This window comes from Pteropus vampyrus, unplaced genomic scaffold, assembly GCF_000151845.1.
Source record: "Pteropus vampyrus isolate Shadow unplaced genomic scaffold, Pvam_2.0 Scaffold36, whole genome shotgun sequence".
In the NCBI taxonomy this organism is placed as follows: domain Eukaryota; kingdom Metazoa; phylum Chordata; class Mammalia; order Chiroptera; family Pteropodidae; genus Pteropus; species Pteropus vampyrus.
Genome location: NW_011888817.1, coordinates 5,757,111 through 5,784,177, shown reverse-complemented (window position 1 = coordinate 5,784,177; position 27,067 = coordinate 5,757,111). Strand labels below are relative to the sequence as shown.

General features: G+C 47.8%; 1 protein-coding gene and 1 pseudogene across 2 annotated transcripts in view; one reads left to right on the top strand and one right to left on the bottom strand.

Annotated features, from left to right (window-relative positions):
- Nucleotides 1–6: 6 nt before the first annotated feature.
- The window catches only part of WDTC1 (WD and tetratricopeptide repeats 1), a 60,185-nt gene continuing 33,124 nt past the window's right edge, over nt 7–27,067 (bottom strand). Inside the window, exons 4-16 of one of the 2 annotated variants that reach the window (XM_011357686.2) lie at nt 18,368–18,414; nt 17,566–17,677; nt 14,629–14,816; nt 12,723–12,905; nt 11,872–11,966; nt 11,347–11,462; nt 10,030–10,105; nt 9,351–9,456; nt 8,756–8,929; nt 5,453–5,688; nt 3,825–4,002; nt 2,653–2,845; nt 7–1,298 (exon numbers count right to left, since the gene is read on the bottom strand). In XM_011357686.2, the coding sequence (XP_011355988.1) occupies nt 1,101–1,298; nt 2,653–2,845; nt 3,825–4,002; nt 5,453–5,688; nt 8,756–8,929; nt 9,351–9,456; nt 10,030–10,105; nt 11,347–11,462; nt 11,872–11,966; nt 12,723–12,905; nt 14,629–14,816; nt 17,566–17,677; nt 18,368–18,414 (1,902 nt within the window). In that variant the 3' untranslated portion in view covers nt 7–1,100. Of the gene's footprint in view, nt 1,299–2,652; nt 2,846–3,824; nt 4,003–5,452; nt 5,689–8,755; nt 8,930–9,350; nt 9,460–10,029; nt 10,106–11,346; nt 11,463–11,871; nt 11,967–12,722; nt 12,906–14,628; nt 14,817–17,565; nt 17,678–18,367; nt 18,415–27,067 lie in introns of both variants that reach the window. The other variant, XM_011357685.2, reaches the window with a different exon arrangement.
- On the top strand, nt 17,793–17,911 carry LOC111738231 (annotated as a pseudogene).

Sequence of the window (27,067 nt, the reverse complement as noted above, 5' to 3'; positions counted from 1 at the left end):
GGGGGGGATGATGAACCGACTACCAGGAGCAGCTCCTGAGCTGAGAGTTACGGGGGCAGAGAGGGGGAGGCTTGGTGACTGGTGGGGTGACCGCTGCATCCAGTGTAAAGCTTGGGGCTGCTGAGGAGGGAGGGGGCTGAGTTAGGGACTTTCCCATCTAAGTGGCTCAGGAGACTCACCCTCCTCCCCCCAGAGCAGCAGGGGACAGAGAAAAGCCATCACTTCTTTGGTCTTTGTGGCGGCTCTGCATGTGGGTGAGTAGGAGGGCAGAAAGGGCGAGAAGGGCCCTTAGCAGGGAGCGCCACCTCAGCAAGAGCAGGCCTGGCTGGGAGCTCTGGCAGAAAGGTCACAGTGAGGCCAGGAGCGCCTGAGAAAGGAGAGTGGCCGTAGTCCGTAGTCCGGAAGGGCTGGCATGGGTGGGTGGGGTACGGTGCGGTGCCCCACCTTCTGCCAGCACCCTTGGGAGAGGCTGAGCCCCCAGAGGTGACCAGGAAGAGCAAGTTCAGGGTGAGGATGCTCCACCGCAACCAGGCAGTGGCCTGGCCTGGCCTGGCCTGGCCACTCCAGGGCGCCCATCCTTCCTTCTGCTTCCACCCCGACACAGTGGCTTTGGAGGGAGGGTGGGACTCCAGCCTTTTTCAGAACCTTCCCTGAAGAGCACAGGGGAGCTAGCCTTGCCAGTCACAGGTCAAGAGTAGCCACAGGTCAAGGCTAGCCCTTTGGACTGGGAGTTCCACTCCCCTTCCTGCTGCAAACTGAAGGGTAGGGCAGTCCTTGAGGACAGCTTCAACCCTTGCCTCCCCACGGGGGCAGGCCAGAGCCCTTCGGGGACCTGGAAGCAGGAGGTGGGGGGCATGCGGAGGGGCTTCCCCTCCTGTTCTTCTGCTCAGGGCTGGGGTCAGTCAAGGGGCAATCTGCCTAAAAGTCTGAAAGCCAGCGAGTTGTAGCAACCCCCACCCCCAATGCCAAACTAACAAACAAAACGGGAAATGAAAAAAAATGAGGTGGGGGGAAGACAAACCAAAACAGAACCCCCTGACCTCCTGCCCAGGGTGGAGGGTCCGGCCGGTACGAGGGGCTGGGGACGAGGCCAGGAGCGTCTAGCTGGGCCGGCACTGAACCTGGCCCTCGGAGCTGTCCTCGTCGTCAGAGGCCCCAGCGCCCCCGCTGCTCAGGCCCGTGATCCGGTAGCCCATGTTGAGCAGCATCACCTCCAGTGGGTCTGCGTTCATGCGCCGCTGGTTGGCCTGCGAAGCGCCCTCCATGTCTTCCACGACTCGGCCTGTGAGGTCTTCGCTCTGTGGGGGAAGGGACACATGTGCAGGGGACACGCACGGAGGGAACTACAAACGTGGAGGGGGCTGTGCACACAGGACGTGTGTGGGTTTATATCGGTTTGTCCATATGTGTACAAGGATAGAGGGAACACGTACTGGGATATGTATGGGACACACACACATGACATGTTGGGGAACCACATGCCACATGGGTTATATATATGGGGGGCCCCATGTGATAATACATATTGGGAGGGGACACAACATAGTGGGATACATACTTGCACATGCTAGCATAGATAATTAGGGGGATACACACACCAGGGTATATATATGGGGGGGCCTACACTTGAAAAATGATGGGCACATACCAGGTCATCAGGACCTGTACGTAGGGAATACATACATGCACATATGTGACGGAGGGCACACACCAGCCTATGTGGGGCACGCATACTGGATACCTGCGGTGGGGGGTGCACACACAACTCCCCCCACCCCACTGTCAGCTGTTGCCGCTCCCAACAGTCATTCCTTTATCCTTCTTTCCCTCATCCCTCAAGGAAGGGCCCTGTAGGCGCTCTCTTTAAAATTTGCAGCAAATTGCCTTTGGAATTAGATACACCCCTTGCCTTCTGTTTTGCCATCTGGGAAGAGGGAGGAGGTGGGGCAGAGGGCACAGGAGGCCTCGGGCTGGCCCACCTGGTTACCCACCCTGGGAGAGGAAGGGACTCCACTGTCCTATGTCCCTGTGGACCAAACACTTCACAGGTATCACTTCTTTGGTCCTCAAAGCAACCTTTTATAATCCAATGTAGAGATGATAAAAACCTGAGTTGGAGATGGTTAAGTCTCTTAGGCAGTGAGTGAAGGGACCAGATTCAAATTTCAGCCCACCAGACTCCAAAGCCGGCATACTTTCCATGTGACAGAGGGACCAGCCTCTGCACAGCTTCTGGGGTGCACACCACAGAGGGGCAGGGGACCTAGGGAGCCTGAGGCCCCGTTCTCATTCCCTGTGCTAGAGCTGGTCAGGTTCCCTGCTTGCCTTCCTGCACCCCTGTCCTTGGTTACTGTGTCCTGTATGAGATGCATCTTCATAGCTTGCTTAAAAGAAGCCCCTTGAAGGCAGAAGCCAACTCTTGTCCCCAAAATGGCCCACTGCACTTGGAACTTTCAGAACATGACGGCTCCAGCCTTGACATAGTCTCGGGCCCTCAAGTGAGAGCTCGTTAGCAGCTCACGTTAGCAGCTTCAACCCTCCGTGGGACTCATGTCCCTCCCAGATGCTCACAGGCTGGGCTGGAGGCCCTGTGCAGGGTCCGCCCCTATCCTCCTCCCTGTCTGGCTTCTGCCACCTCATCTGCACCCTCACCTCTGGCCGGGGATTCCAGAGCCGCACAACTGGGTCGATGCCACTGGTGGCTAGGAAGCAGTAGCTGGGGTGTGGCTGCAGGCAGTTGACGATGGACTCGTCCCCCTGGAGCACGCGGACCAGGTTGGTGGTCTCCTTTTCCCAGATGAAGAAGGAGCCATCGTCAGAGCCACTGACGATGTACTGAGCGTTGCTGGCAGGGGGGCAAAGGGCAGGGAGGTCAGGTGGGGTACTGCCCGACAGCCTCAAGCAGAGGCTGTGTGGCTTAGGGCAAGGGGGAGCAGAAAAATCTGGAACCACTCAGCCTCCCACACTCAGGGGTCTCCAGGTGACTCCAGTTGACTCGGCAGTGGTCTTCACATTACAGAGCTGTGGTCACTGTTTGACCGTTCTCTTAAATTCCGGGTCAGGCACTGCCTGGGTCCCTCTAAGACACTCACCCCCAAAGCACACCCTGAGCTCCCTGGGTGCCAGATTGGCTCTTGTGTATCTCAGGTCTCTGGGAACACCCTTGTCTAAGCCTTCGCTCAGTGGTCCTAGCCTTCCTGGATTCAGACCCCCAAATCCTACAGCACATCTGCCCTCACACACCGATGACATTTAGGGGGATCTTGGTGGAGAGATTCTCAATCCACGTTCACGTGTCTTACCGACCCAAAGAAAGTTCGACATCTACAAGGGAGGGTTGGGGCGGGGGGTTGGGGGGGTGGGGGTGATGGTGTCGGAGACACGGGCCCTGTCCCTTAGGCACGTAGGGCACAGTTCTGTACACACACTAGGTGTGCCAAGACTGCCGGCTTCTGAGGACCCTTGCCTCATGCGTCCAGCAGAGGAAAGCTCCAAGCACCCAGATGAAGAAACCAAGCTCCGGCACATGGAGACACAGGGTCAGAGGAGGTGGGGGCGGGATGGGGGGGGATGACGAAACAGTCCAGGTACTGCGCTGGATGCTTTTATGGATTACCTCATTAGTCCTCGTTATGGCTCCATGAGTGGGGGTGGCTGGTTTCATTTCAGAGATGAAAAAACTGAGGCCCCCAGAAGTGAAGCCGTTTGCCCAAGGGTACAGAGGCAGAGCTGGGATTTGAGACTTTTCTAAAAGCATTATGCCCCCGCACCCCCCAACCTCCTGCTGCCAACCAGGCTGTGCCCTCCTCTTCAGGGCCTCGGACCTGCCAAAGAAATTGGCCTCCTTGATGTCCGTGGTGGTGTTGCAGTGGCCGCAGTAGCGGAACTGGTAGTCGTAGCTTCGCTCCCGCAGCACCATCTCATCCTCTGAGATGGAATCCTTGCGGCTCGTGCTGCGAAGGCGGACTGGGCCGCCGCCACCACCAGCTCCCTTCTTCTCCTCTGGGGGCAGAGAGCAAGGAGAGGTGAGGGTCCGGTCCCTCTTTCCCCTCCCCCATCTTTCCCCCGCCCCTGACTCTGTTTTCAGCCCACGTACTAGCTACGTATGGCTACTTGCCTCTACTGCTACCCTGGAGAGCTGGGAATAGCTGTGGGGGAGAAGTATCTTTGGGCCCAGCTCATGAGGATATTCAAGAGGAAACTCTCTGATGCCCTGAAGGCCTTGGCTCAGGTCCTTGAATAATGTCTGGAAGCCCCAAGGATGTGCAGACCCAAGGTCTGTCTCTGTAGAAGTGAGAGGAAGGGAGGGGAGGGCAAAGCACTACCAAGGGATCCATTGCTCTGGAGGCAGTAAGGCCCAGGCCCTTCCTCTCTGGAAGACCAGTTTCCGTGGATCCCGGCCAAGGCCCTGACGGGTTAAGGGCCTCAGGTAAAACCACATCAGTTTTCCCAGTGCCTTAAAAGCGCCTTGTTCCTGCCTGCTTCCAGCCTTCGCAAAGGTCCCTATGCCAGGGACTCCACCTCCCACAGCTACACTTTGTATTTCGTTAACTCTTCCTCCTCATCCTTGAGATCTCAGCTTAAATGTGTCTTCCTCAAGACTGCCGTCAAGCCCTCCCCCACACACCCGCACCGTACGAGGTCCCCGCGGCACTTGTCATGCTCTTTGTTTTTCTTTCATCACTTGGTTCCTTCGCTAGGGTGTAAACTCCATGAATACGGAAATCCCATCTGACTTGTTCACAGCTGTATTCCCAGGACTCGGCACAGACCTGGCACATGGTAGGTGCTTGATAACTTTGAACAAATGAATCAATCGCATGGGTGGTAAATTGCAAAGGAGAGAGGTGGGAGTCCACGTCTGCCTCCAGTTTATAGACCGCACTATAATCACTCAGCTTGTTCTCCAAAGCTACCGAGGTGAGCTGGGCAGGGCTCTGGATGCTCTCTGCACAGGCAAGGCAGTGGGTTCAGAGAGGCTGTGCTTTGCCCAAAGTCGCATGGTTACCACATGGCAGAGCTGAGACTGGAACCTGAGGCTCCACACCCAGTACCCAAGGCATTTCTACTGCCCTGTGCCGCAAGCATGCCAACGGAACAAGCACAACTCCCGGTGGCTGCTCCCCACTGACACGCCCTGTCTGCGAGGGGTGAGAATACCCTGCGAGCCACACGGCCTGACTGGGTTCTGCTTATTTGTGCCCTGAGTCCCGGGCACACGGGCTACTGATAACCCTCAACAGAAACTCTGAATGCGAGGTGCTATCATCCCTCCTTCTCAGACCAGAAAACCAAGTCTCCGAGAGACCAAGTGACTGTTTCAGGGTCACGTGATTCTGAATCAGCACTGGAACCCAGGCCTCTCCAATCCCGGAACTATGTTCTCTCCAGAATGTCATGAAGCACCTCAAATAGAAAGAGTGACAGCGTCTCCTTCTCAGTGCCTACTCACCACCATCGTTTTTGGAGAAGAGGGCGGCCGTGATGTCACGGCCCAACGCATCACAAGCGCTGCTGTGGGCCTGCTCCGGAAACTTCCCTTTGAAGTCATCCAGGCACTCCAGGGCCTCGGCCACGTACTTGAGCTCAAAGAGGCAGCGGGCCAAGCGGAAATGTGCCTTCAGATGGCATGGGTTTAGGGAGATGGCCTTGAGGCAGTCCCTCAGGGCATCGTAGTGGTCACCATCCCTGAGAAGACAGGAGAGTATGGCTTGGAGGTGGGGCCACATGGCAAGCAAGGAATCCCCACTCAGTCTCCACTTCCTGTGGCCACCCCAGCCCACCTCCGACAGAACTCAGAATCAGGGTACTGGGGGATAAGGGGACTCCTGGCTCAACCCAGGCCTCGCTCTCCAGGAGGTAGAGTATGTTAAGGATGCAAGCTAGGAACCCTGAGGTCTTGGGTGTGGGGCAGGAGGTGGGTGTGTGGCAAAAACCAGTGTCAGGCTGCCCTCTGCCGGACACAGAGTGCAACTGTGTATGCGCTCACCCCAAGCACCCGCAGCTCTGCAGCAGAAGGCCTGGCATCTTGCCCGCCTCAGGCTCCCCGAGCCTTCCTTCTCTCTTTCTCCATCCACCTCCTCAAATCCCCCCTGACTGGCCTTCAAAGCCATTTCCAAGGCAGGGGGCCTTCAAGGACAGTTCTGTGGTCGGGGGAAGCCAGAAGTGCCAGGCTGGGGACTCAGGGTCTGACCAGCAGGCAGCAAGCCCTCAGCCAGACCCCCCTCTGTCCTGGCTGACTGATCCACAGCAGCTGTGGCCTCTACCTCCCGGGGCTGGAGGATGGGGCCTGACAGACTGGCGAGTCAGCTCTCTGGAAGCTGCTGGTGAGGGGGGGCATGCACGCCAGGAGCTCCAAATCGTCCCCACTCACTTCTCCAACCTCCTGAAGCAGGGATGAAGGGAAGTGGGAACGTTTTCCTGTGGGGGAGTAAGTGGGGACGGGGTCAAAGGAGGAGGCCCTCCTTCTCCCACCCTGTGCCAGAGTATAAGGTACACACTCGCCCAGAACCCACGGACCGCTTCCCACCTCTCATATGGAGAGCCAGATTGGTCACAGGAGCCACTTCTCCTTTGGGAACTGGTTTTTTTTTTTTTCCTGCTGGGTTAAGACCCACTGTGCCAAGCAGCACTCCCCAGAGCTGGTGGCCCTTCCGCCAGGGCACAGCTCACACCCCTCCTGCACAGGGCCAAAGAAGGTCCGACATGAAAAATGTCCTACTGACCCTCCTTCCTCGCCTACAGCACTCAGAGGGAGCATCCAGCCCTTGGAGCAGCCATGCTCAGACCAGGAACAAGCAGCTCAGCCAGTGTGGGGACAGGCAGGAGACAGAGCGCTTCCATGGCGTGGCCTGTGTCAGAACGAGTGGCTGTGACGAGGGAGTAGGCGCCGTTTGGACACCCAATTACCGCCTGCAAGGTGCCCCTCAGAGCTCCTGGGGAGAGCCGGACCAGAGACCAGCCAGGAGCCAGAGGGTGACAGCTCCCACTGCATCCAAGAGCAGATGGCAGCCCTGGGGAGACTGGCCTGGGACAGAATGTGACATTCTAGGGGTCACTGGCAGGCATGTGGAGAAGAGGAGGGAGCAGGCTGGCCCCAGGGCTCACCCATCCAGACTCATTGCCAGATCAATCTCCCTGAAAGGACAGCCCTCAGCACATCCCTCTCCTGCTTAAAACTCCTCAGTAGCTGCCCATCATCCGCTGAATCGAGGCCAAAACGCTGCCACCGCTCTGCATTCCAAGTCCTTCCCAGGCCGGCCCCAGGCTACCTCACAGACTCATCTCCTGCCAGTCCCTTCCCGAACCCCCTGCTCCAGCCAAATGGATTTGTTGTTCTGCAAACAAGCTCTTCAGTCACTCCCCCACCTCCACGCCTTTGTTCACACCATTTCATCTCCCTGGGAATGTCCTTCCCCCACAGTGCCCTCCTCTTTTTCATCTCCTTGTCTAGGCCTGCCCACTCTTAAAGCCCATTCAGAACCACATCTTCCTGATGCTTCTGTGATTGATCCCAAGCGACAGCAACCAAACTTTTCTTTGAATGGATGGCACTTCACCTTACCATTCAAAGACCTACTGTGCTTCCTGTCCCTCTGATGATGAACCATGTCTATGTCTCTATCCCTTGTCCAGAGGCTGGGCACTCTGGAGCACAGGAACTCAAGAGTGAAGAACCTGGTGTCCCTAGTACTTAGCGCATAGTAGGAACTCAGAGAATATGTCAACGGCACTCTATGAGAATTCATCAGCCTCTCTTAGCAAGAATGCTAAATGAAACAGCTCTCAGCCTAGGGCCTGGACAAGGACCCACCCAACAGCTGGGACAGAGAGGGGAAAGATCTCAGGATGGCCCCCAAACGGTCATCTCCCAGGTTAGGCTGCCATCTGAGCCCTTGGCAAACTCCTGATGCCTGAGCTAAGGCCTGTGGGGGCAGCATCTTTCCAAACCCCCATCCACCATCCTGCTGACTTGGGTGGCTTTCTTAAGCTTCCCTCTCTGGCCTGCCTAGTTGCAGCCAGACGATGGCACACCAGCTGGCCTGTCTGTCTGGGCAGAGCCGACGGATGCCAGACGGAGCAGAAATGGCTGTGGGCCCAGCTCTATCCATCTCTAGTCCTGGCCCTAGCTGGGGGATGGGGTCTGCTTGTCTGCTTGCCTGCTGGTGCTGCAGGCAGAAGGGCTGGGGGCCCTGATGTTCCCCAAAGATAAAGGTTCTTCGGGATATGAACCCACTCCTTTACCACTAGCTACTGCAACCCAGCATGACATACAGCTAGCTTCAGATCTTTGGCATCTTGTTTGTGCCTGGCCCAAAGAGTCTAAGAGCACAGGAAAGCACTCCCCAAGGTCGAGGAGCTATAGGAACATTTCAAACAAATACTAAGTGAATTCACCAAATGCTTTGTTTCCATCTAGCAAGATTCTGCTGCTCCTTCAAAATCCAACTGAAGGCCCAATTCTTCAACAGTTGGGATTAACCATTCTCTCAATTCCTAGCTCCCCAGGGGCCGCAGCACTTTATAACAAAGCACCATGTTCCATGTAACTGCGAGCTTCCTTGGTGCTTGAGGCTTCCTGACTCATGGGTTAGGCACCTGCCCACCACCAGCCTGGAGGTGGGGAAGAGAGGCCTGGATGGAAGAAGCCTTAAGAGGCTGCAGGATGTTACTGCTGCCCTCCCCGGATGCCTCAGCAACCTGGCTCCATCCAGCCCAATGCCTTCATCCCTCGCCCTGGCCCAGGCCCACTTACCACTTGCGCTTCATATAGGCAGCAGCTCGGTTTCCATAGAGCATGGCATTGTGAGGGGCTCTCTGCACAGCCTTGCTGTAAAGCTGAATGGCCTGGGTCCACTGCTGGCAGGCAAAAGCCTCATTGGCTTGCTGTTTCACACGCTCCAGGTATGGGGGCAGCTCTACCTGGGGGCTATGGGGGAAGCAGAGCCAAGTCAGGCCAGCCGAAGGTCAGAGCAGCCCCTCGGGAAGTTTGTAGCCCTGCCTGAGGGTCACCCAGGTTTTCTTGGCCCCTGGGATCTGCATTGTCATCTAGAAGAGGGGACCATTTCTATCTTAGGCCTAGTTTACCATGGTAGGTAATGGGTACAGTTGCAGATATTCTGAGCCAGTGAAGCAGCAGAGAGGTGGACATGAAGCTGTCCTGGACTGGAGTCATACCAGGTAGGAGCGGCATTGGGACCACTAGCCACCCTTCCAGAACCCCTTTGCCCCCTGACTCTGGGGTGTGTGCGTGGGCGGGGTCAGGAACAAGATCTGTAAGCCATGCCCTCCCTCCAGTCCACAAGGTGTAACTGAGTTCGGGAGGGCTGGACAAGTGAGGCTGGCCTCACCTGACGTGCGCCCTGCTCTCTGGCAGCCGGAAGCCATTGCTGTGAAGGTGCAGGCCGTTGGATACACCATTGGACACACCGTTGGTGGACATCTTGCCATTCTGAACTTCTGGCAGGGAATGGGAAGAAAGGAACAGGAACAACTCAGGAAGAGGTCCTCACTTCTCCTCGGCAGCCCTCCAGCTTCCATTACAGGGTCTGATGGTTCCACTGTGGGGCCCTCCGCCCAGGGTGAGTGAGATCCATTCCCAGAAAGCAAGTTCTGGCAGACCAGCAGGCAAGGGCATAAAGAAAAGCCTGTGCGCCCTCTGCTGGCTGAAGAGGGACACAGTTTCAACTTGGCTTTACCCTTAGCTGGGGCTGGGGGTGGGAGCTGGGGGTGAGGAGATGTGAAATCAAATTGAGGCCCCGGGGAAGAAGTCAATGAAGAGACTGGTGCGGGACGGTAAGGGCAACTACTTCAGGTCCTCAAGAGCCAAGCCCTGGAAAGAACCTACTTCTTCAGAGGGGAGTGAAAAGGGCTGTGACCTATTGTTATCGTCCTTACTGTACAGTGTATTTCAGAGAAACTATTCCTTCTGTAGGATTACAGCCTCAGCCCAAGGGAAGGGGCAGATTTCTCAGCAGAGGTGGCCAAAACCCAAGCTCCCCAGCAGTGACACCCTAAGGGAGAACTTACCCCCTGAGGAGTGGCATTTTCTAGGCAAGAGGAAGGTGTACGGCCGCTGCTTATAAGTCAGATCAAACAAATAGACCTGGAGTGGAGGGGTCAAGAAAAGAGATGGAGGCTGTGAGGTAAAAATGTGGCTGAGCAAGGCCTGGCTGGCTCTCAGGAACAGTTGAGCAGGGAACTACTGAGTGAGGCCAGGAAAGGTTTCTATGGCGCAAACCTCGGGCAGGAAAATATTCCCAGTTCCTGACCCTCAGGGTGGACGGCCTGAAATACTCTCATTAGTCAGAATCACATGTTTAGTTGAAAAAGTCCTCAGAGGTCACAAAGCAAAATGTCTCATTTTACAGGTGGGAAAACTGAGGCCTCAAAGAGAAGCAATTTGCCTAAAATAACACAGCTGGTTACTTCCCTCAGTAAACATTATCATTACTTAACAGTTATTGAATTCTTTGCTCCAGGAATTCTGCTTAGTGTTTTATGTGACTTATCTCATTTCATCCTAGAGAACACCCCATGAAGAGGTATTATTATCATCACCCCCTTTAAAGATGGAGAAGTGTACGTTCAGAGTTTAATTTACCTGGGGCCACAAAAGCAGCATGTGGCACAGCCAGGACCCAAAACCAAGTCTGTCTGGCTCTGAGCCACTCTGCTAGACTGCCTCTCCACTTCAGGCCAGGCGATGGCTCAGCAATCTGAAGCCAGAGCCCTATTCTGATCTCAAGTGCTCACCTATTCTCCATTCGATTTCTTTTGTACAAAAATCACACCTTACCTTGTAATGCCACCAACTGCTTCACTTGTCATGTTTTCCCCGTTAACCTGAGACAGATTATATTTTGCATTTCTCTCCCTCATGTTTATGATAATGCTAGTCCCAAAGTACGTGCTCAGTGAGTGTTTGTAGAATTAATTTATGCCAGACTTAATACATCTCCTGACTGAGAACATGCAAACAGAAGGTTTAGCAACCTGCCATTCTCAAAGAACACATCCCAAAGCCTGGCTGTGTGCTCTGAGCCTCAGGATCTGCAGATGAGGAGACCAAGGCCCAGAAAAATGAAGAGACTTGTCACAGTGCACACAGCTAGTAAACAGAAGGTTAGCATTTGAAGACACATCTGTTCTGAAACTTATGCTCAAGAAAAAGACCAGGCCAGGGCACCTCTCTGGGAAGGCCAGTGATGTCACGCCATTCCCACATCTCACTATAATGTCATTTACAACAGGCTTCTTGTCTGCCTCATGGCAGTGGACATGAAGTACACTGGTTGCTGGATATGGGGTCGGGGGCGCAGAGTCGATTTGGGGAGCCATACATACCTGCTCCCCTCCCATGTTGACCAGCAGCTCTGTGCCATTGGGGCTGAAGGTCACATAGGTGGCAACCAGCACTCTCAGGCGGTTGTTGTAGTCAGGCAGCTTTACTGGCAGGTGACCTGCAGAGAACAGCCCAGTTACTCTAGTGTGAGGCTCCTGGTACCCCCCAAAAGGGGCAGGGAGTTGTGAAATCAGCCATATCAATGATGACAGCAATCATCTTCATCATAAAAACAGCTACAAGTATTGAACCCTTACTGTATGTGCTGGGTCAACTGCTTTATATGCTTTATCTCAGTCAGTCATTACAACCCCATTTTACAGAAAAGAAATTAAGACTCATCGAGGGTAAGTCATTTGCCAAAGGTCCCATGATGGCTGGTTAACGGCAGTCAGAATGAAAGCCTAGATCTGTCTGGCTCTAAAACCTTTAGTCTTGATCGCTGGGCCGCACTGCCTGCCTGCACTGCCCCAGAGAGAGCCACTACCCAGCCAAGAGTTTGGGGCCAAAGCCGGGCTGAGCCCTACCTGCTACGTAATACTGGGCTGCACCATCCGGAAGGGGCTTCTGCCGGTCACAGAAGGTGTGCACACCTGCCGAAGGGCTCTGCTTCATGCTTTTTCTGGTGGAAAGGCAAACCATATAGGTTACGGCACCTGGCACGACCCCTGGCTAGCCCAGACCACACTTCCTAGAGGAAAACCTAAGTTTGTTTCCCTGGGAGATATAGCAGGTACCTTTCTTCTTCACCTTGGCGACCCCAAAGGTCCACCAACTAGGCAGCTGTGGATATGTATATTACAGGACTTTACAAGTAGGTCCTGCCAACTGTCTTGGTCCTCATGACCATCCTACTATCCTCATCTTACTTGGCTCAAGGCTCAAGGACTAATCCAAGTCACGCAGTATGTGAGGAGCAGCAGTGGTCGGCCAAGCCCGTGAATGCAAGTAAAGCAGGTCAGGCGTTCCTGCGCCTGTCCAAGGAGTCCATTTAAAACCCAGGCTGGCGATGCCACTCAGGTCTGGGACTTTTGTGGAGGTTTTAAGTATATTCTACTTTTGTTTAAAAAAGAAAAGAATGAAATAAAATTACATGTACAGAAAAGAAATTACACATACAACATTAAAACTCTATACTAACACTCATAATAAAAGAACAAGTGGAAAATACTATAGTGATGTCTTTCCAGTGATGGATTATGGGTAATTTTTAAATTGCACTTTTCATATTTCCAAAATAAGCATGAATTAAAGTTGTTGTTGTTGTTTTAAATCAGAAAAATTTAAAAACCCACCTCAAAAAGAAGAGGGCATGGCAATGAGGGAACGGGCAGCAGAGTCCCAGGGACTTGCCCACAGGAGGCCGAGCTGCTCATACCTGTGGTTATGGATCATGCGAATGTCATAGAGCCTCACGAAGGGCCCACTGGCCCCTACCGCCAGGCAGTTGTTGTCCTGGGGGTTGACAGTGAGGCACTTGGCCTCCACCAGCTGGCCGCAGTACTCTGTCAGGTCGATCAGCACCTCCGAGTGTTTGCTGTTCTCCCGAAGGTCATACTGGCTGTGAGAGAGGACAGAGTAAGGAGCCTGGGCCGGGTCCTTGTGTGGAAGGCGGGGAGAAGCCAAGGCCTTGTTATGCACGGGGGACTGGGAGGGGCTTTGGACCTGTAAATAATAAGAATGTCTAAAACCACTCCCATTTCTTTAGTGCCCACTGTGTGCCAGGCCTCTTGTTAGCAGGCTTCTCACACATTCAGTTTTATTCTAACATAATTCCTTAAGGTAGATACTACTGTACCCTTGAAAAAAAAAAACAGATGTCAGTATTATTGCTACAGTACTATTACTAGTGATTACTAACACTTAGTGAGAAATTGCTTTGTGTCCAGTATTGTTCCCGAGTATTGTCCCATTAAACCCTCACACCATCCCTAGGTGCCATTAGAACACTGACACTCAAAGAAGCTAAATAACCCGCCTGGGACGACGCTGCTGGTAAGTGCGGAGCTGGGACAGCTTCCTGAGGTTATACGACTACAGCTCGGTGCTTTCTGTCTTCTAAGGACAGCAGCTCCTCAAATAATGTCTTCTCGTCGTTCGACATTGTTTCATCATAACGTTGGTGAGATGCCACGGGAACTTAACTCTTGTTTATATCAGCCCATGGTAAAACTGTTTTCATTATATGATGTTTCACTTAAATTCGCAGAACCTATCAATGATGTTAAGTGAGGACTTACTGTATTATGCTAAGTTTTACAGGCGCTATCTCAATTTCAATGCTCAGGCCAACAATGGAGACACTGTAATTCCCATTTTATAGATGAGGAAACTGAGATTTGGGGCTGAAGTGATTTGCCCCAGTCAAACACTGAGTGACAGGTAGGACTTGTCCCCAGGTCTGTCTGACTCAGTGCCCTGCTTCTAACCACTGTTACATGTAGTTCATACATGATTTAGATACCTCTCCTTTGTAACAGGGAAGAGGACACAAAGTCCTATAGACTCTTAAGGGAGGCAGTTAAAGCAGGTTGGGAAGACAAGGAAAAAGGTTACATCTGAAGAGAAGAGTTAAAAATGGGCAATGAGATCATTTTAGAATGAAGAGTAGAGGTGAAGGTGTGACAATACTGGCCATTGGAAAAGCGGACAGCCCACTTTGCCACTTCTGGCTGGCTTTCCCCCTTACAGGCATATGTCTACTGATAAACTGTTCCAGAGGAATCTATCAAGTGCCTCTCCATGCCAGGCACCGTGTGGGCTCTAGGCACACAACCCAAGGACAAGACAGACATGGAGGTGCTCTGAGAGAGTTTACTATTCAGTGACGGACACAGACAAAAAAGGTAAACCAACAAGTAAATAAAATAACTACAGATGACGATTAGAGTGACAGAGGATACAATAGAGCACTGAGGCAAAGAGTAACGGGGGAGGACAGGATGGTCAAAGAAAGTGGCTCTTAAACAGGTCTCCTTGGGGTGAGAAAGAGGCGGACGCAGAGCACTGTGGAGAGAGAAAACCAGGTTGGGGAACAGCGGCGCGAGCCCAGAGGAGGTGGAATGCGCTTCTGAGGCGGCGAGAAAAGGCTGGCCTGGAGAGCAGGGTAAGCACCTGTTCCCAGCTGAGCCTGTCCACAGGCCACCACCCTCGGCACGCTGGTGAGGCTGGAACTCTGCCGGAGGGAAGGAGCCAGGCCTGTGGAAGGCAGTGGGGCGGGCGATGGGAGGGGGAGCCAGCATGCAGCAGAAGACATAGGCCCCACAGATGCCTCAGGCCCTTACCGGATAAGCCCATCCTCAGCAGCACTCCAGAATGTGTTGGGCCACATGGGCGCCGTGGCGATGCGTTTCACCCGATTTGTGTGGTCTCCAAACATGTGGATCGTCTCCTTTACTGTCAGGTCGTGGACGTGCACCTTGGAGTCAGCTGCACCCGTGATCAAGATTCGGTCCCCGGCATGAGGCAGGAACTGCTCCGGAGAGATTGAAGAAGAGATTGGTGGGTGCTGGGGGTCAGGTCAGCCACGGAAGGAGACTGGCCTGGACCTCGGCGCCCTCTTTCCCTCTCCATATCAGATAAGAAAACGAGCCCATCCAAGACAGCCCACCAAGACAACTTTGGCTCTCGAGCTTCGGTCCACAGGTCTAAAGGCCCAAATCGGGACTTACACATTTATTTTGCCAGAGCAGTCCCGACCTACAACGGGTGCGACGACCTAAGAAAATCTTCCCTGATTCTCCCCCAGATAAGAGCTGAGTAGATGATAATCACAGCTGCTACCATTTACTAAGCATCTACCGTGTGCTGGGCACCAGGGCAGGTACTCTATCTTACTGATACTTGAAATAACCCCATTAAAAATTGAGGTTTGGCACTAATATTCAGGAGGATTGTGTTCAAACTCGACTGTCTGACTACCACATGCCATACGGTCTCATGACCACTATTTAATAACCTGGGGGTTAAGTAATAAATTAATCTTAAAGTAACAAGGAATTTCAGTGTTTTAAGGGAGTGAGTGTTTTAAATTGGTTCATGTATTTCCAGAGAACAATCTGGCAATAGGTAGAAAAGATCAAAACTATTTCTATCTTTTGACCCAAAACTTCTATTCTGAGAAATAATTCTAAAAGAAAAAAAAGACCTGTGTATAAATGCTCGGAGCAGCACTCGTTTTGATGACAAATGCTGGAAATGGCTCAAATGTCAGACCTTGGGGAAGGGCTGATCACCAAGAGGCTACATCTCTATGCGGTTATTAAAAAGAATGAGAAGCCCACCATTCTTATGAGGTCAAGAACAAGATACTCTAGATGACATATGATGGGAACAAAACAACCACAAACATAGCTTTGAATAATAATTTTTTAAAAGTATGGTATTCTATCACCTAATTTAGAAGAAATATATTTGGGTGTGGTGTTGGGTTCTAATTTTCTTCCTTAAATTCAAAAGACTAAATTACCTTTTTTTCTTAATTCGAAAGTTTCTCTCAACTCATGACAAGGCTGAATAGGGGCTGGGAGTGGGGAGCATTATTCTGCACTTAAACCACCAAAGTTCCACTTGACTTAAATGTTCACGCAAGAGCCGCAATTCACTCTTCCCACGTACACTTCTCTAATGGCCCACCAGGACAAGGGCTAGATGAAACAGATGTAATTTAATAATTTATAGGGACAATTAGTAGTCTTTAATCCTGTCTGGAGATAGCATGTACTCCATGCACAAAAGAAATAAACAGGCAAACCCTTGGGAAGAACTGTGGCTGCCGTCATACTCAGCGCACCCCGTAGCTGCCACCAGGGGGAGCTCGCGGGTTAAATAAGTGTATCTAGTGTTTTACTACCAAAAGAGAGAGGAATTCTTTTCCACATGTTTTTTTTAACGGAAGAGGAGGCTGAAGGTCTGTGAATAAAAGTGCCTTGCTGAAGGTCTTACTACTAGAGAATAGCAAGGCCACTGTTAAATTCCGGTCTCTGAACTCAATGTTTTGTGCTCTATGATAACCAAACTGATGGCTTAGGTCCCTTCCCCAGATCTGACCCCACAGACTCAAACTGGGCCGCAGAAAGCGGTCTCTGTTTGCCACGCAAGAGGCAAATCAGCATTGTTCTGTCTCTAAACTCACAGAAATTCATCTAGGATTGGTTCCTGGGACAGGAGATGAGAATCGAAGTCTGGGAAAAAAAGTAGGGTTTAGGGAAATAAGTAATTTTGAGCTCCTAAATCTGCATTCTTCTTCAGGTATCTTGTAATTCCTCTTGATATTAATTAGGAAAATATTTCTTAGATTAGTGAGGCTTTCTAAAGGACAGCCTCACTCTCACATACATCCATTATAGGATTTCAGAGCTGGAAAGATCCTTAAAGGTCATTTCCTCCAACCTTAAACCTGGCAGATAAAGTTCCCAGCAAGCAGAATACCTCAGAGCTAGTTCACTTACTACATCCTCAGAGGGCCCATTCTACCTTTTCCAAATTGCTCTAAGCATCAGAAAATTCTCTCCTTCATCAGGACCATATTTGCTTCTGTGGACTTATAGCCACTAGTCCTAGGTCTGTTCCCTGGGACCAAAAGGGACAAGTTTCATGTCACTTTCACATAATAGGTCTTCAGAGGTCTGAAGACACTTGTAAGTCCCCTTCTCACCTCTCCTCAGCTCAACTCCCCTCCACCAACAAATGAGCAGACCCATTTCCTACAAAAGGTAGAACAGCTAAAAGCACCTGTGCTAGGTGCTTTTTAAATCAATCATCTCATTGAACTGTAACATAAACCCTGTGGATTGCTACTTCCTTTTTTAAATGATGTATTTATTCGTTTATTCATGAATCTGAGGGATTTTCCTTAGCTACTTCTATTTTATAGATGAGCAAACAGGGTCAGAGAGATCAGGTGATTTGCCTAGTTCACACAGTTCCAAGAGGCAGATACAGGTGTCACACAGGTATGCCTGCCATCTAAATTCCTTCTTAGAACCATACCTCCCACCATCACCACTCACATAAATATAACTCATCTAGAGCTGGCCTCTTGGCCCTGAGAGAGGAAGTAGAGTATGGAAAAGAGATGGCGTTTCAGGAATCACCACTAGATGCTCAGATCACAAAGCTGTCTGTGACTCCAGGGGGTACATGGGACACACACGTGCAAACATGACCATGAGCACAGCCCAATCACCCTGTTCACTTGCTCTGTGGCTTATCCTGCTCACCTTGACAGAGAAGATGTTTGCAGTGTGTCCCGTATGCATGGAGAGCAGCTTCTTGTGGTGCAGCGGGTCCCACACGATTGTGTGCTGGTCATCAGAACCAGAGGCCAGCAAGCTGCAAGCAGAGTGAGGGGTTCAGACCTCTCAAGTTTGTGGGCCCCTTTCTCCTACCCACATTCCCAGATGCTAAGGAATTAGGCCATACAGAACTTGAAAAACAGTAGATGTCAGTCTACGGTCATTTCACCCTGAACAAGCCCGATCCCGTCTGATCTTGGAAGCTAAGCAGGGTTGGGCCTGGTTAGTACTTGGACGGGAGACCACCTAGGAAGACCAAGTGCTGCAGGTGTAAAAAATAAAAAAATAAAAAATAAGGGATTGTAAGTTGACCAGGTCCTTGCAATCTGTGAGGTCAACCAAGGGTTGCCTCGCCTAAAAAAAGAAAAAGAAAAACAGTAGATGTCATAGAATTTAAGGCTATCTTGTAAATGTTAATTGATTCTCTTCTATTTAGTCCTGAGAATTTCCCATTATTCCTGAACTTTGAATTAGCTTATCAAAAACAAACAAACAAACAAACAAGATTTGGACGGTCGGTCATCCAACCTTCCATCTATTTGGGCTTCGTTGTTTAACTGTGTGTTGAAAATGATGGACTAAACTTAAGGTCATAGCAGAGAGTGGCAGTCTCTTTTCCTGTGGGCCCACTCTTTCCCCTAGATCTACGAAGAAGAAGGAAATCCCCTTCTCCCAGCCTCCCTACGCCCTCCTCCAGGACCCCTTGAATGCTCTAGCTCATACTTACTCTCCTTTCTCATTCCACTCCAGACAGTTGACACATCCTGAGTGACCCTGGGGGAACAAATGGAAAGAGACAAGAAAAGAGCCATTAGAAGTTCTCCTGGGGCATTCGACGCCAAGAAGTGAACCTGAACAGGTAAACTCACCTTTCCGTCATCAATGTTTCTGGGTGCATGTGAGTGACCAGAATTGAATGAAACTGCCTGGAATCTGACAATACATTAAGTATTTTCATACTCATGATCTCACTTGATACTGAACACCCCTGAATCATAAAGAGCAGGTTCCACAGATTCCATTTTACAGAAAAGTAAACCGAAGTTCAGAAAATAGTAACAGAAGTGAGATCCAAACAAATTTCTGCTTCTACCAGCAGAAGGGACACGTCAGTGATCTCTGTAAGGGACATCCCCTCAGCCACAGAAAATCTTCCCAGAGGAGCATCTGACCGAAGGGCAGCTAACTAACTAGAGGCTGATCTTTCATTCATTTGGCATCTATTTAACTTATCGAGCACTCACTGCATGCCAGGTACTGTTCAGATGCTGGGGGTACAGCAGTGTCCAAATCAAAGTCCCTGATATTCTGGAACTTACTTTCAGTAAGTGAAGCCTGGGATAGTAAGGAAAATTGGGCCAGAGTCTTGAGCTTGGGGATTTGAATTGAGAAACATGGACAGAGTGAGGCAGTTAACAGATAAATCTGAAAACACACACACAGAGAAATCATGGCAAAGCTTGAGTTACGAGGAAACAATCCACGAAAAGCGGAAGGTATGAAGTGGCAGAAACGAGTCTGACCTGGGAGAAGGAGAAAACAGGGCAGCAGACATTCCTACATACTGTCCTGTTCTGTTCTCTCAATCCTAAGGGCACTTTGATTTTCGTTTAATTATCTCCTTGCTTCAAATCAGACCATGTTTTTCAGAAAGTGTAAATCCATTGTTCTTCCCACAGTGACAGGTTCAGAAACTTAGCCCAAGCCAAAGTGGACATGACATTCACTTGGGCACAGGGATTGACTCAAAAATGAGCCAGTGACCCCAATTAGATGCAAGGGGGATAGCGGCTGGGAGCTTCTAGAAAAGGAGTTTTCTCATCCTCAGGAGAGAGTCTATGAAGAAGATGTCCTTCTTCCTCTGGATGCTGGGTGTGCTGATGTGACACCTGGATTACCACCATGAGGGAAGCCAACCTGAGAGTGAAATCACCGTAGAGAGGAAAGCCTGGCCAAGGGAGTCATAGAAAAATGGAGCCAGAGTGACCAGAGTGACCAACCCAGAAGCCTCCTCTCCTTCTGGACTTCCACTTAAGTGAGCCAATCCGTTTAAAGGCACTTGAAGATGCCTTTCCTGTCGTGTAAATTTGAGAGGAAAGCATACCCTTCCTTCGGGCTCCTAATGTCACACTGTACTATGTCTTGGTGTTGACATGGTCATTTGCTTTACCAAACTGAGCTCTGAGAAAGCAGGCTGCATGTATTGTGTTCATTGTATCCCCAAGGCACATATCTGTTGCATAAGTGAACAAATGAGTCCAATGGGACTAATGGGAAGAATCGAGAGATATGAATAAATCTAATTCCGTGAACTGTCTAGTCAGAAAAGGCCTTTCCTCTGCCTTCTTCCCTCCTACCTTTTGTCCTACAAAGATTCTCACCTGGGTTGCGCCTCTTTTCCTTCCAGGTTCTGCAATCATTTACATTACTGACACATTTACTCTGTTCAAACTTGTCAGATCACTCGGTGACCTGAACCCTTTCACTTTCCCATGGAACTTGGCTGAAAGCCCACTCATGGCTTGGGTCACTCTTCCTGGGTCTGAATCATTTCTGACCTCAGCCCTCTCATTTTCTCACCAGGCTGCAAGTTACTTGTGCCTGGGGGTCACATCTGCAGTGTGCAATTTTCCAGAGTACCAAGGGCCTTGAACTTCTGCTGCTTATTGAGGGCTTACTAAGAGCTAGGCACTTGTGGTAGGCAGAACAACGGCACCTGCAGATGTCTATGACCTGGTCCTTTGCAATCTACGAATATGTTGTGTTAGGTGGCAAAAGAGACTTTGTAGATGTGATTAAGGTTAAGGTCCTTGAGATGGGAAGATTATCCCAGATTATCCAGGTGGGCTCAATATAATCACACACATCCCTAAAATCAGAGCTTTCTTGGCTGCAGAGAACAGAGAGATGTAGGTGTGAAAGAGACTTGATCTGCTGGCTCTGAAGGTGGAAGAAGGGGGTCATGAGCCAAGAAATGCAGCAGTTTCTAGAAGCTGGGAACTGCGACACAGCCCTGTCAAGACCTTGCTTTCAGCCTGGTGAGACCCCTGTTAGACTTCTGATCTACAGAACTGTCAGGTAATAAATTTGCAGTATTTTAAGCTACTAAGTTTGTGGTAACTTGTTATGGCAGCAATAGGGAACTAACATAGCACTGTATATCTATTATCTTGTTTAAGAAACAGGTATCATTACTCATTTCATTGATAAGAAAAACAATGCTCAGAGAGGTTAAGTAATCTGCTGTGATATGATTTATAATAAGATATATAGATATTTGGTCTCCATCCCCGTTTCTGGCACAGAGCTCCTAACATCCTTATTTCCTAAGTGATAAGAATGATAAAAGTGTCTTGCTATTCAGAGCAAAAACCTTTCAACCACACCTGAGTTTATCAATGAAGTGATTTTGGGAAAGAACCTAAGGATGGGGGCTGGCTGCCAGGGGAGCCGACAGCATCATTGGAGGGCCACCTGACCTCTGGGGAGGTTGAACAGATCACCAATGGCCAATGATGTAATGAATCATGCCTATGTAATGAAGCTTCCATAAAAACCCAAAAGGATGGGGTTCAGAGAACTTCTGGGTTGGTAAACCCGGGAAGATTTGGGGAGAGTGGCATGCTCAGAGAGGGCATGGAAGCTCCAGGCCCCTTCTCACATACCTTGCCCTCTGCATCTCTTCTATATGGATGTCTCTGAATTATATCCTTTTATAATAAGCTGGTAATCTAGTAAGTAAAATCAATAAATACCCGTACTGCTTTTGATCTGTGGTTGGGAGTCCATGGATGGGGACGGCCGACTGTATGCACTGATCTACGCCATTTTATGTAGGGGACTTGAATATCTGTGGATTTGGGTCTCTGTGAGGGGTCTTGGAACCAATCAACCACAAATACCGAGGGTCATTAATTTTGGGGAGAGTCAAAAGTTATACACAGGTTTTTGACTGTGTGAGGGGTTGGCACCCTTAATACCATTACTATTGTCATTTTGTTCAAGGGTCAACTGTGTGGACACAAAATATCAATAAAATGCTTTATAATTTAGAACATATGTTTGTGAAGCTACTTTACAAGGACTAGAATGTTTAAGAGGAGTGATTTTGGCTTTGATAAGTAAGGCTGGCTTAGATATAGGTATGTGATTTATAATTATGTTGAAGAATATAATGGAAGAAAATATGCCTATGACATATCAGAATTTAAAAGTGGGTAAAAAAGGAGAGAAAACCTCAAACTTTTAAGCAATCGCGAGGAGCGACTGTTTAGAGATGGCTCCTGGAGAGGACAGACCTCTGTGTGCCTCCCCGGAATCCTGGGAACGTTTCCACCTAGAGTGAGCCTTGCACACCAGGGACCCGGAGGAAGCGAAGCGTGCAGAGAGGGGCTGCAATAAAAGCTCCAAATCTCACTGAAGGTCCGAAGTACAACCTAACTCTTAGTTCCTGCTTTATTTCACTGAATATTCATTATAATTACTACGTCTTGTAAGTCCCTAAAATTTGCTAGGAAGCATGGTGTAGGGGGAGGAGGCAGAGAGAAGCATTTTATCACTGACACTGTGTAGAATTATAATAATGATAAAAAGCAAGTGGACTTTCAGTTGGTTTTATTATTGCTTCTAAATTCTTTACAGACTATGTACCCCCTTTAGCCTGCACTACTGTCCCCACCTTAGCATTCCACTGCTAGGTCGAATACTAGATATTAATATACGTGATCTCATTATCACTCCCTTTTTACAGGTTAAGACCAAATCTCAGGTATTAAGTAACTTACCCAGAGTCACACAAATAGTAAACACCAGAACCCAGATAGGAACCCAGGTTAATATGACTACAAAAGTCTTTGGCTATTCTGAACTACCTCAAATGCCACCCTGTTCCCATCTATATTAAAAAGAGATCTCATTGCTACTATCACCTTAGAGAATTGTTTGGCCGTTTCATAAGGTAAGCTTGTACCGACCCTATGACCCAGTAATTCTATTCCTAGGTATTCACTCGAGGGAAATGAAAACATTTGTCCATACAAAAAACTGGTAATAAGAATATCCATAGATGCTTTAGTTTTAAAAGCCCCAAACTGGAAATAACCTAAATGGTCGTCAACAGAATGGATAAACAAAATGTAATATGTCCATAGAGTGTATCACTACTCAGTAATAAAAAGGAAAGAACTATAGATATGGGCAAAAACACAGATGAAACTCAAAATACATGCTAAGCAAAAGAAGCCAAACACACAAAAATATATACTATACAATTCTATTTACACGGAGTATAAGAACAGGCAAAACTAATCTATGGAGACAGAAGGCAAAAAGTGTTTGCTCTGAGGTGGGAGGGTTGACTGTTAGGGCATCATGCGAACTTTCTAGGGTGATGGCAGTATTTCCTATCTTGTGCGTAGTAGCTACACAAGTGTCAAAACTCATCTCACTCAGTACTTGAGACTTATGCACTTTATTTTTATGTAAGTCATGCCTCAATAAAAAAAGAGAAAAAGGTTAACAACGATGGTAGCTAACGTATACTAAGTGCTATCTTACCAGGGACCAGGGACAAAATTGTGCCCTTCATATATGCTTTTAGTCAATCTTTACAACTGGCTGGTGATGGAAACACCATTACTATCCTCATTTTTTAGATGAGGAGAAGGTTAACACCCCATATTGTGTAAACAGTATAGCCAGAATGTGAACTCATGTCTGACAGATTCTAGAGCTTGGCTCTTAACCATGATGTCACACTGCCTTTTTAAATTCCAGGCTGTCTTAAAACTTAAAATCTCTGCTATGTGCCTGCCAGTATTGTACTGGGCTCGGAGAGTGAGTCTGACAGACACATCTACCGTCCTCACAGAGCTTTGGTAAATGCTGGCTCCCTGAAACCAGTCCTCAGGTATCTTCTCTTGCAAACCTGTGTGTTCTTTCCAGACCCTGCTGTCAAAGACCCTTCCACATGGCTAGGACACTCACGATGGGTACGCATCTTGAACAACTGGATTCCTTTCTATTTATGTACTTTTTCAAAAGGGTTATTTCTGCAGCTATTAAATTGCTACCCTAAGTTCTGACCAGACAATTCACTTATTCAACACCCATTTTATATATAAGGTACTGGGAGGAAAGGGAATAAATAGTAGGATAAACAAAGATAGGTCCATGTCTATGGCAACATGAGACGAAGTTCTACCATAACAGAGGAAAGATAGAGGTATCCTACAAGATAGGAATTTCAGGCTTTAGACTAAACAAACTTAAAAGGTCAGTGTCAAGAGCATGAAAGTTATAGAGATATTCAGTGGAGCCTGCACAAGAAATGCCAGCTAGGAAATACGGGAAGCAGCTGGCTATGTGCTTCTCTATAACTCCTTAACAGTGTGATTGAGTCTGAACAAGCAAGGTTTGGATTACAATCTAGAAAACATTAATTGAGCACCTATTAAATGTCGGAGGAAGTGCTAAGCTTTCACTTATATCAATTCACTTAAACTTTACAATATATGTTTATTACCCTGTATTAGATTTACATAGGTGTCATATAACAGAATGGAGCAAGTCCTGAAGGAAAACAAAACTTGAGAATTCACCCTCCATTCACTTAACAATGTGATAGTTATCTTAAAGGCAGAATGATATGAATATCCAGAAATTGCCATAAAAATCTTTCCTTTTGTTGCTTCTTTAATGTAGTTCAATGGTTTCTCAAGTTTTAATGTGCCTAATAATTACTACACGGAATAGTAATAGCTAAGAATAACTAAAACTTAGCTTACTATATGTCAGGACTTGTCCTAAGTGCTTTACATAATTACCCTTGAAAATCTGTTATAAAGTGTCCATAAAGTACAGTAACTGTGGTTTCATGTGTACAAGCTGTGTTTCCTTGAGCGAGTTCTTTAACCTCTCTGTGCCTCAGGCTCTACATCTGTGAAAAAGGAGATAATAATTATACATAATCTCATACAGGGCTGTTGTGAGAAATGAATCAATATTTGCAAAGCACTCTGGTCACTTTGTTGAGTGGAGGAATTGGAAATCAAATCCAAATATATTCTTTCCATTGCACCATGATAATTCAAGACTTATAGTACAGCATGACGTGAACTATGATTACTGGGGAAGGAAAAATCCTCTTAGAAGTCATAAAAAGGAGTGATTTAAAATGTATTTCAACTTCAATATGTTTTACCTAAGAATCTAAGTATCGTGGGGCAAGTCAACATAATTCATATTTGGAAGTTTTTCCTTATACTGAGCCTATACCTGCTCTTTATCCCTGAAAATTCTCTTTATTCATTCCATTTTTATTCATTCGGTCTTTTTATTTGAGCACATACCGTATGCTAGGCATTCATACATGCACAGGCTATTGTGGCAAATAAGACAGAGAACGCTAGTGGTGGTGACAAAGAAAAAATAAACATGGAGATGGGCTATTCTTTAGATATTGTGGTCAGGGAAAGCCTCTCTGATGAAGCGATGTTTGAGGTAAAATCGGAATACTAAGTAACAGAGACTGGAAGGAAAAGCATGCCAGGCATAGGGAAGAACAAGTACAAAGGTAGGGAGGGATAGGCTTGATATGAAGAAACAGAATGAAGGCCCATGTGGCTAGAGCATAGTGATGAAGGGGGCAGAGTAAGGCATGATGAGCTCAGGGAGGTGAGTAGACGCCAGATTCTAAGGGTGTCTTACAGGCCACAGCAAGAAGCTTCATGAGGCCAGGAACTGTGTTGGTCTTATTCACTGCTGTATTCATCTCCCAGACTTTAGGACATTCCTGGCAAATTGTAGGCACTCAGTATTTGCTTGAATGTATGAGTGAATTAATGAATGACTCCTAGTTTGCCCTCTGGTGCTTCAGAGCATAAATTTACTCCATCATCTCAAGTAGAGGTTGGCATTTTTTCTGTAAAGAGCCAGATAGTAAATATTTTATGCTTTGCAGGCATATGAACTGTTACAACCACTCAATTTTGCTGTTGAATCATCAAGACAGCCATAAATAATACATAAATGAATGAATGTAGCTGTGTTCCAACAAAATTTTATTTATAGAAATAGGTGGCAATAGATTCAACCTATTTCCTATCAAAATTCCATCTGCTTCCTCTGCAGAAATTCACAAGCTGACCCTAAAACTCATATGTAAATGCAAGGGACCAGAACAGCCAAAACAATCTTGAAAAAGAAAAAGTTGAAAGACTCATACTTCCCAATTTTAAAACTTACTACAAAGCCACAGTAATCAAAACAGCATGGTCCTAACACAAGGATAGACATTTAGATAAATTAAATAAAGTTGAGAGTTCATAAATAAATCCTTACATTTATGTCAACTGATTTACAACAAGAGTGCTAAGAGTTCAGTGGGGGAGAGAATAGTCTTTTCGACAAATGGTGCTGGACAACTGGATATCCACATGTAGAAGAATGAAGTTGGACTGCTACCTCACACCATGTATAAAAATCAGCTCAAAATAGATCAAAGATCTACATATAACATCCAAAACTATAAAACTTTTAGAAGAAAACATAGGTGAAAATCTTTGTGACCTTGGATTAGGCAACTGTTTCTTAAATATGACACCAAAAGCATAAGTGACAAAAGAAAAAAAAAGATAATTTGGACTCTATTGAAATAAAAAAGTTTTGTATATTAAGGAAGAAAGTGAAAAGAGAACTCACATATAGGAAGAAAAAAAATTTCAAATCACATTTGATAAGGGTCAACTGTCTACAATTCATAAAGAACACTTGTAACTCAACAATAAAAAGATATATAAAAATAGGCAAAGGATCTGAATAGACATTTCTCCAAAGAAGATATCAAATGGCCAATAAGCACATAAAAAGATGCTCAACACTTATTAGTCATTAGGGAAATGCAGTCAAAACCACAATATCATATCATACCCACTAAGATGGCTATAATAAAAAAGACAGATAATAAGTGAGGATATGGAGAAATTGGAGCTCTTATACATTCCTAGTAGGAATACAAAATGGCACTGTCATTTTGAAAAATAGTTGGGCAGTTCCTCAAAAAATTAAACATAAGAGTTACCATATGACCCAGCAATTCCATTCTTAGGTATATACCCAGGGGAACTGAAAATATATGTCTATATAAAAACTTGTACACAAATGTTCATAGCAGCATTATTCACAATACCAAAAAGTGAGAACAATCAAAATGTCCATCAACTGATGAGCGGATAAATAAAATGTGGTATATCCATATAATGTAATGGTTGGTATTTGGCCAAAAAAAGGAATGAAGTACCAATTCATGTTACATCACAGATGAATCTTGAAAACATCATGCTAAGTGAATGCAGGTACAAAAAAGCTATATATTGCATGATTCTATTTACATGAGATGTCTAAAACAGGAAAATCCATAGAGAGAAAA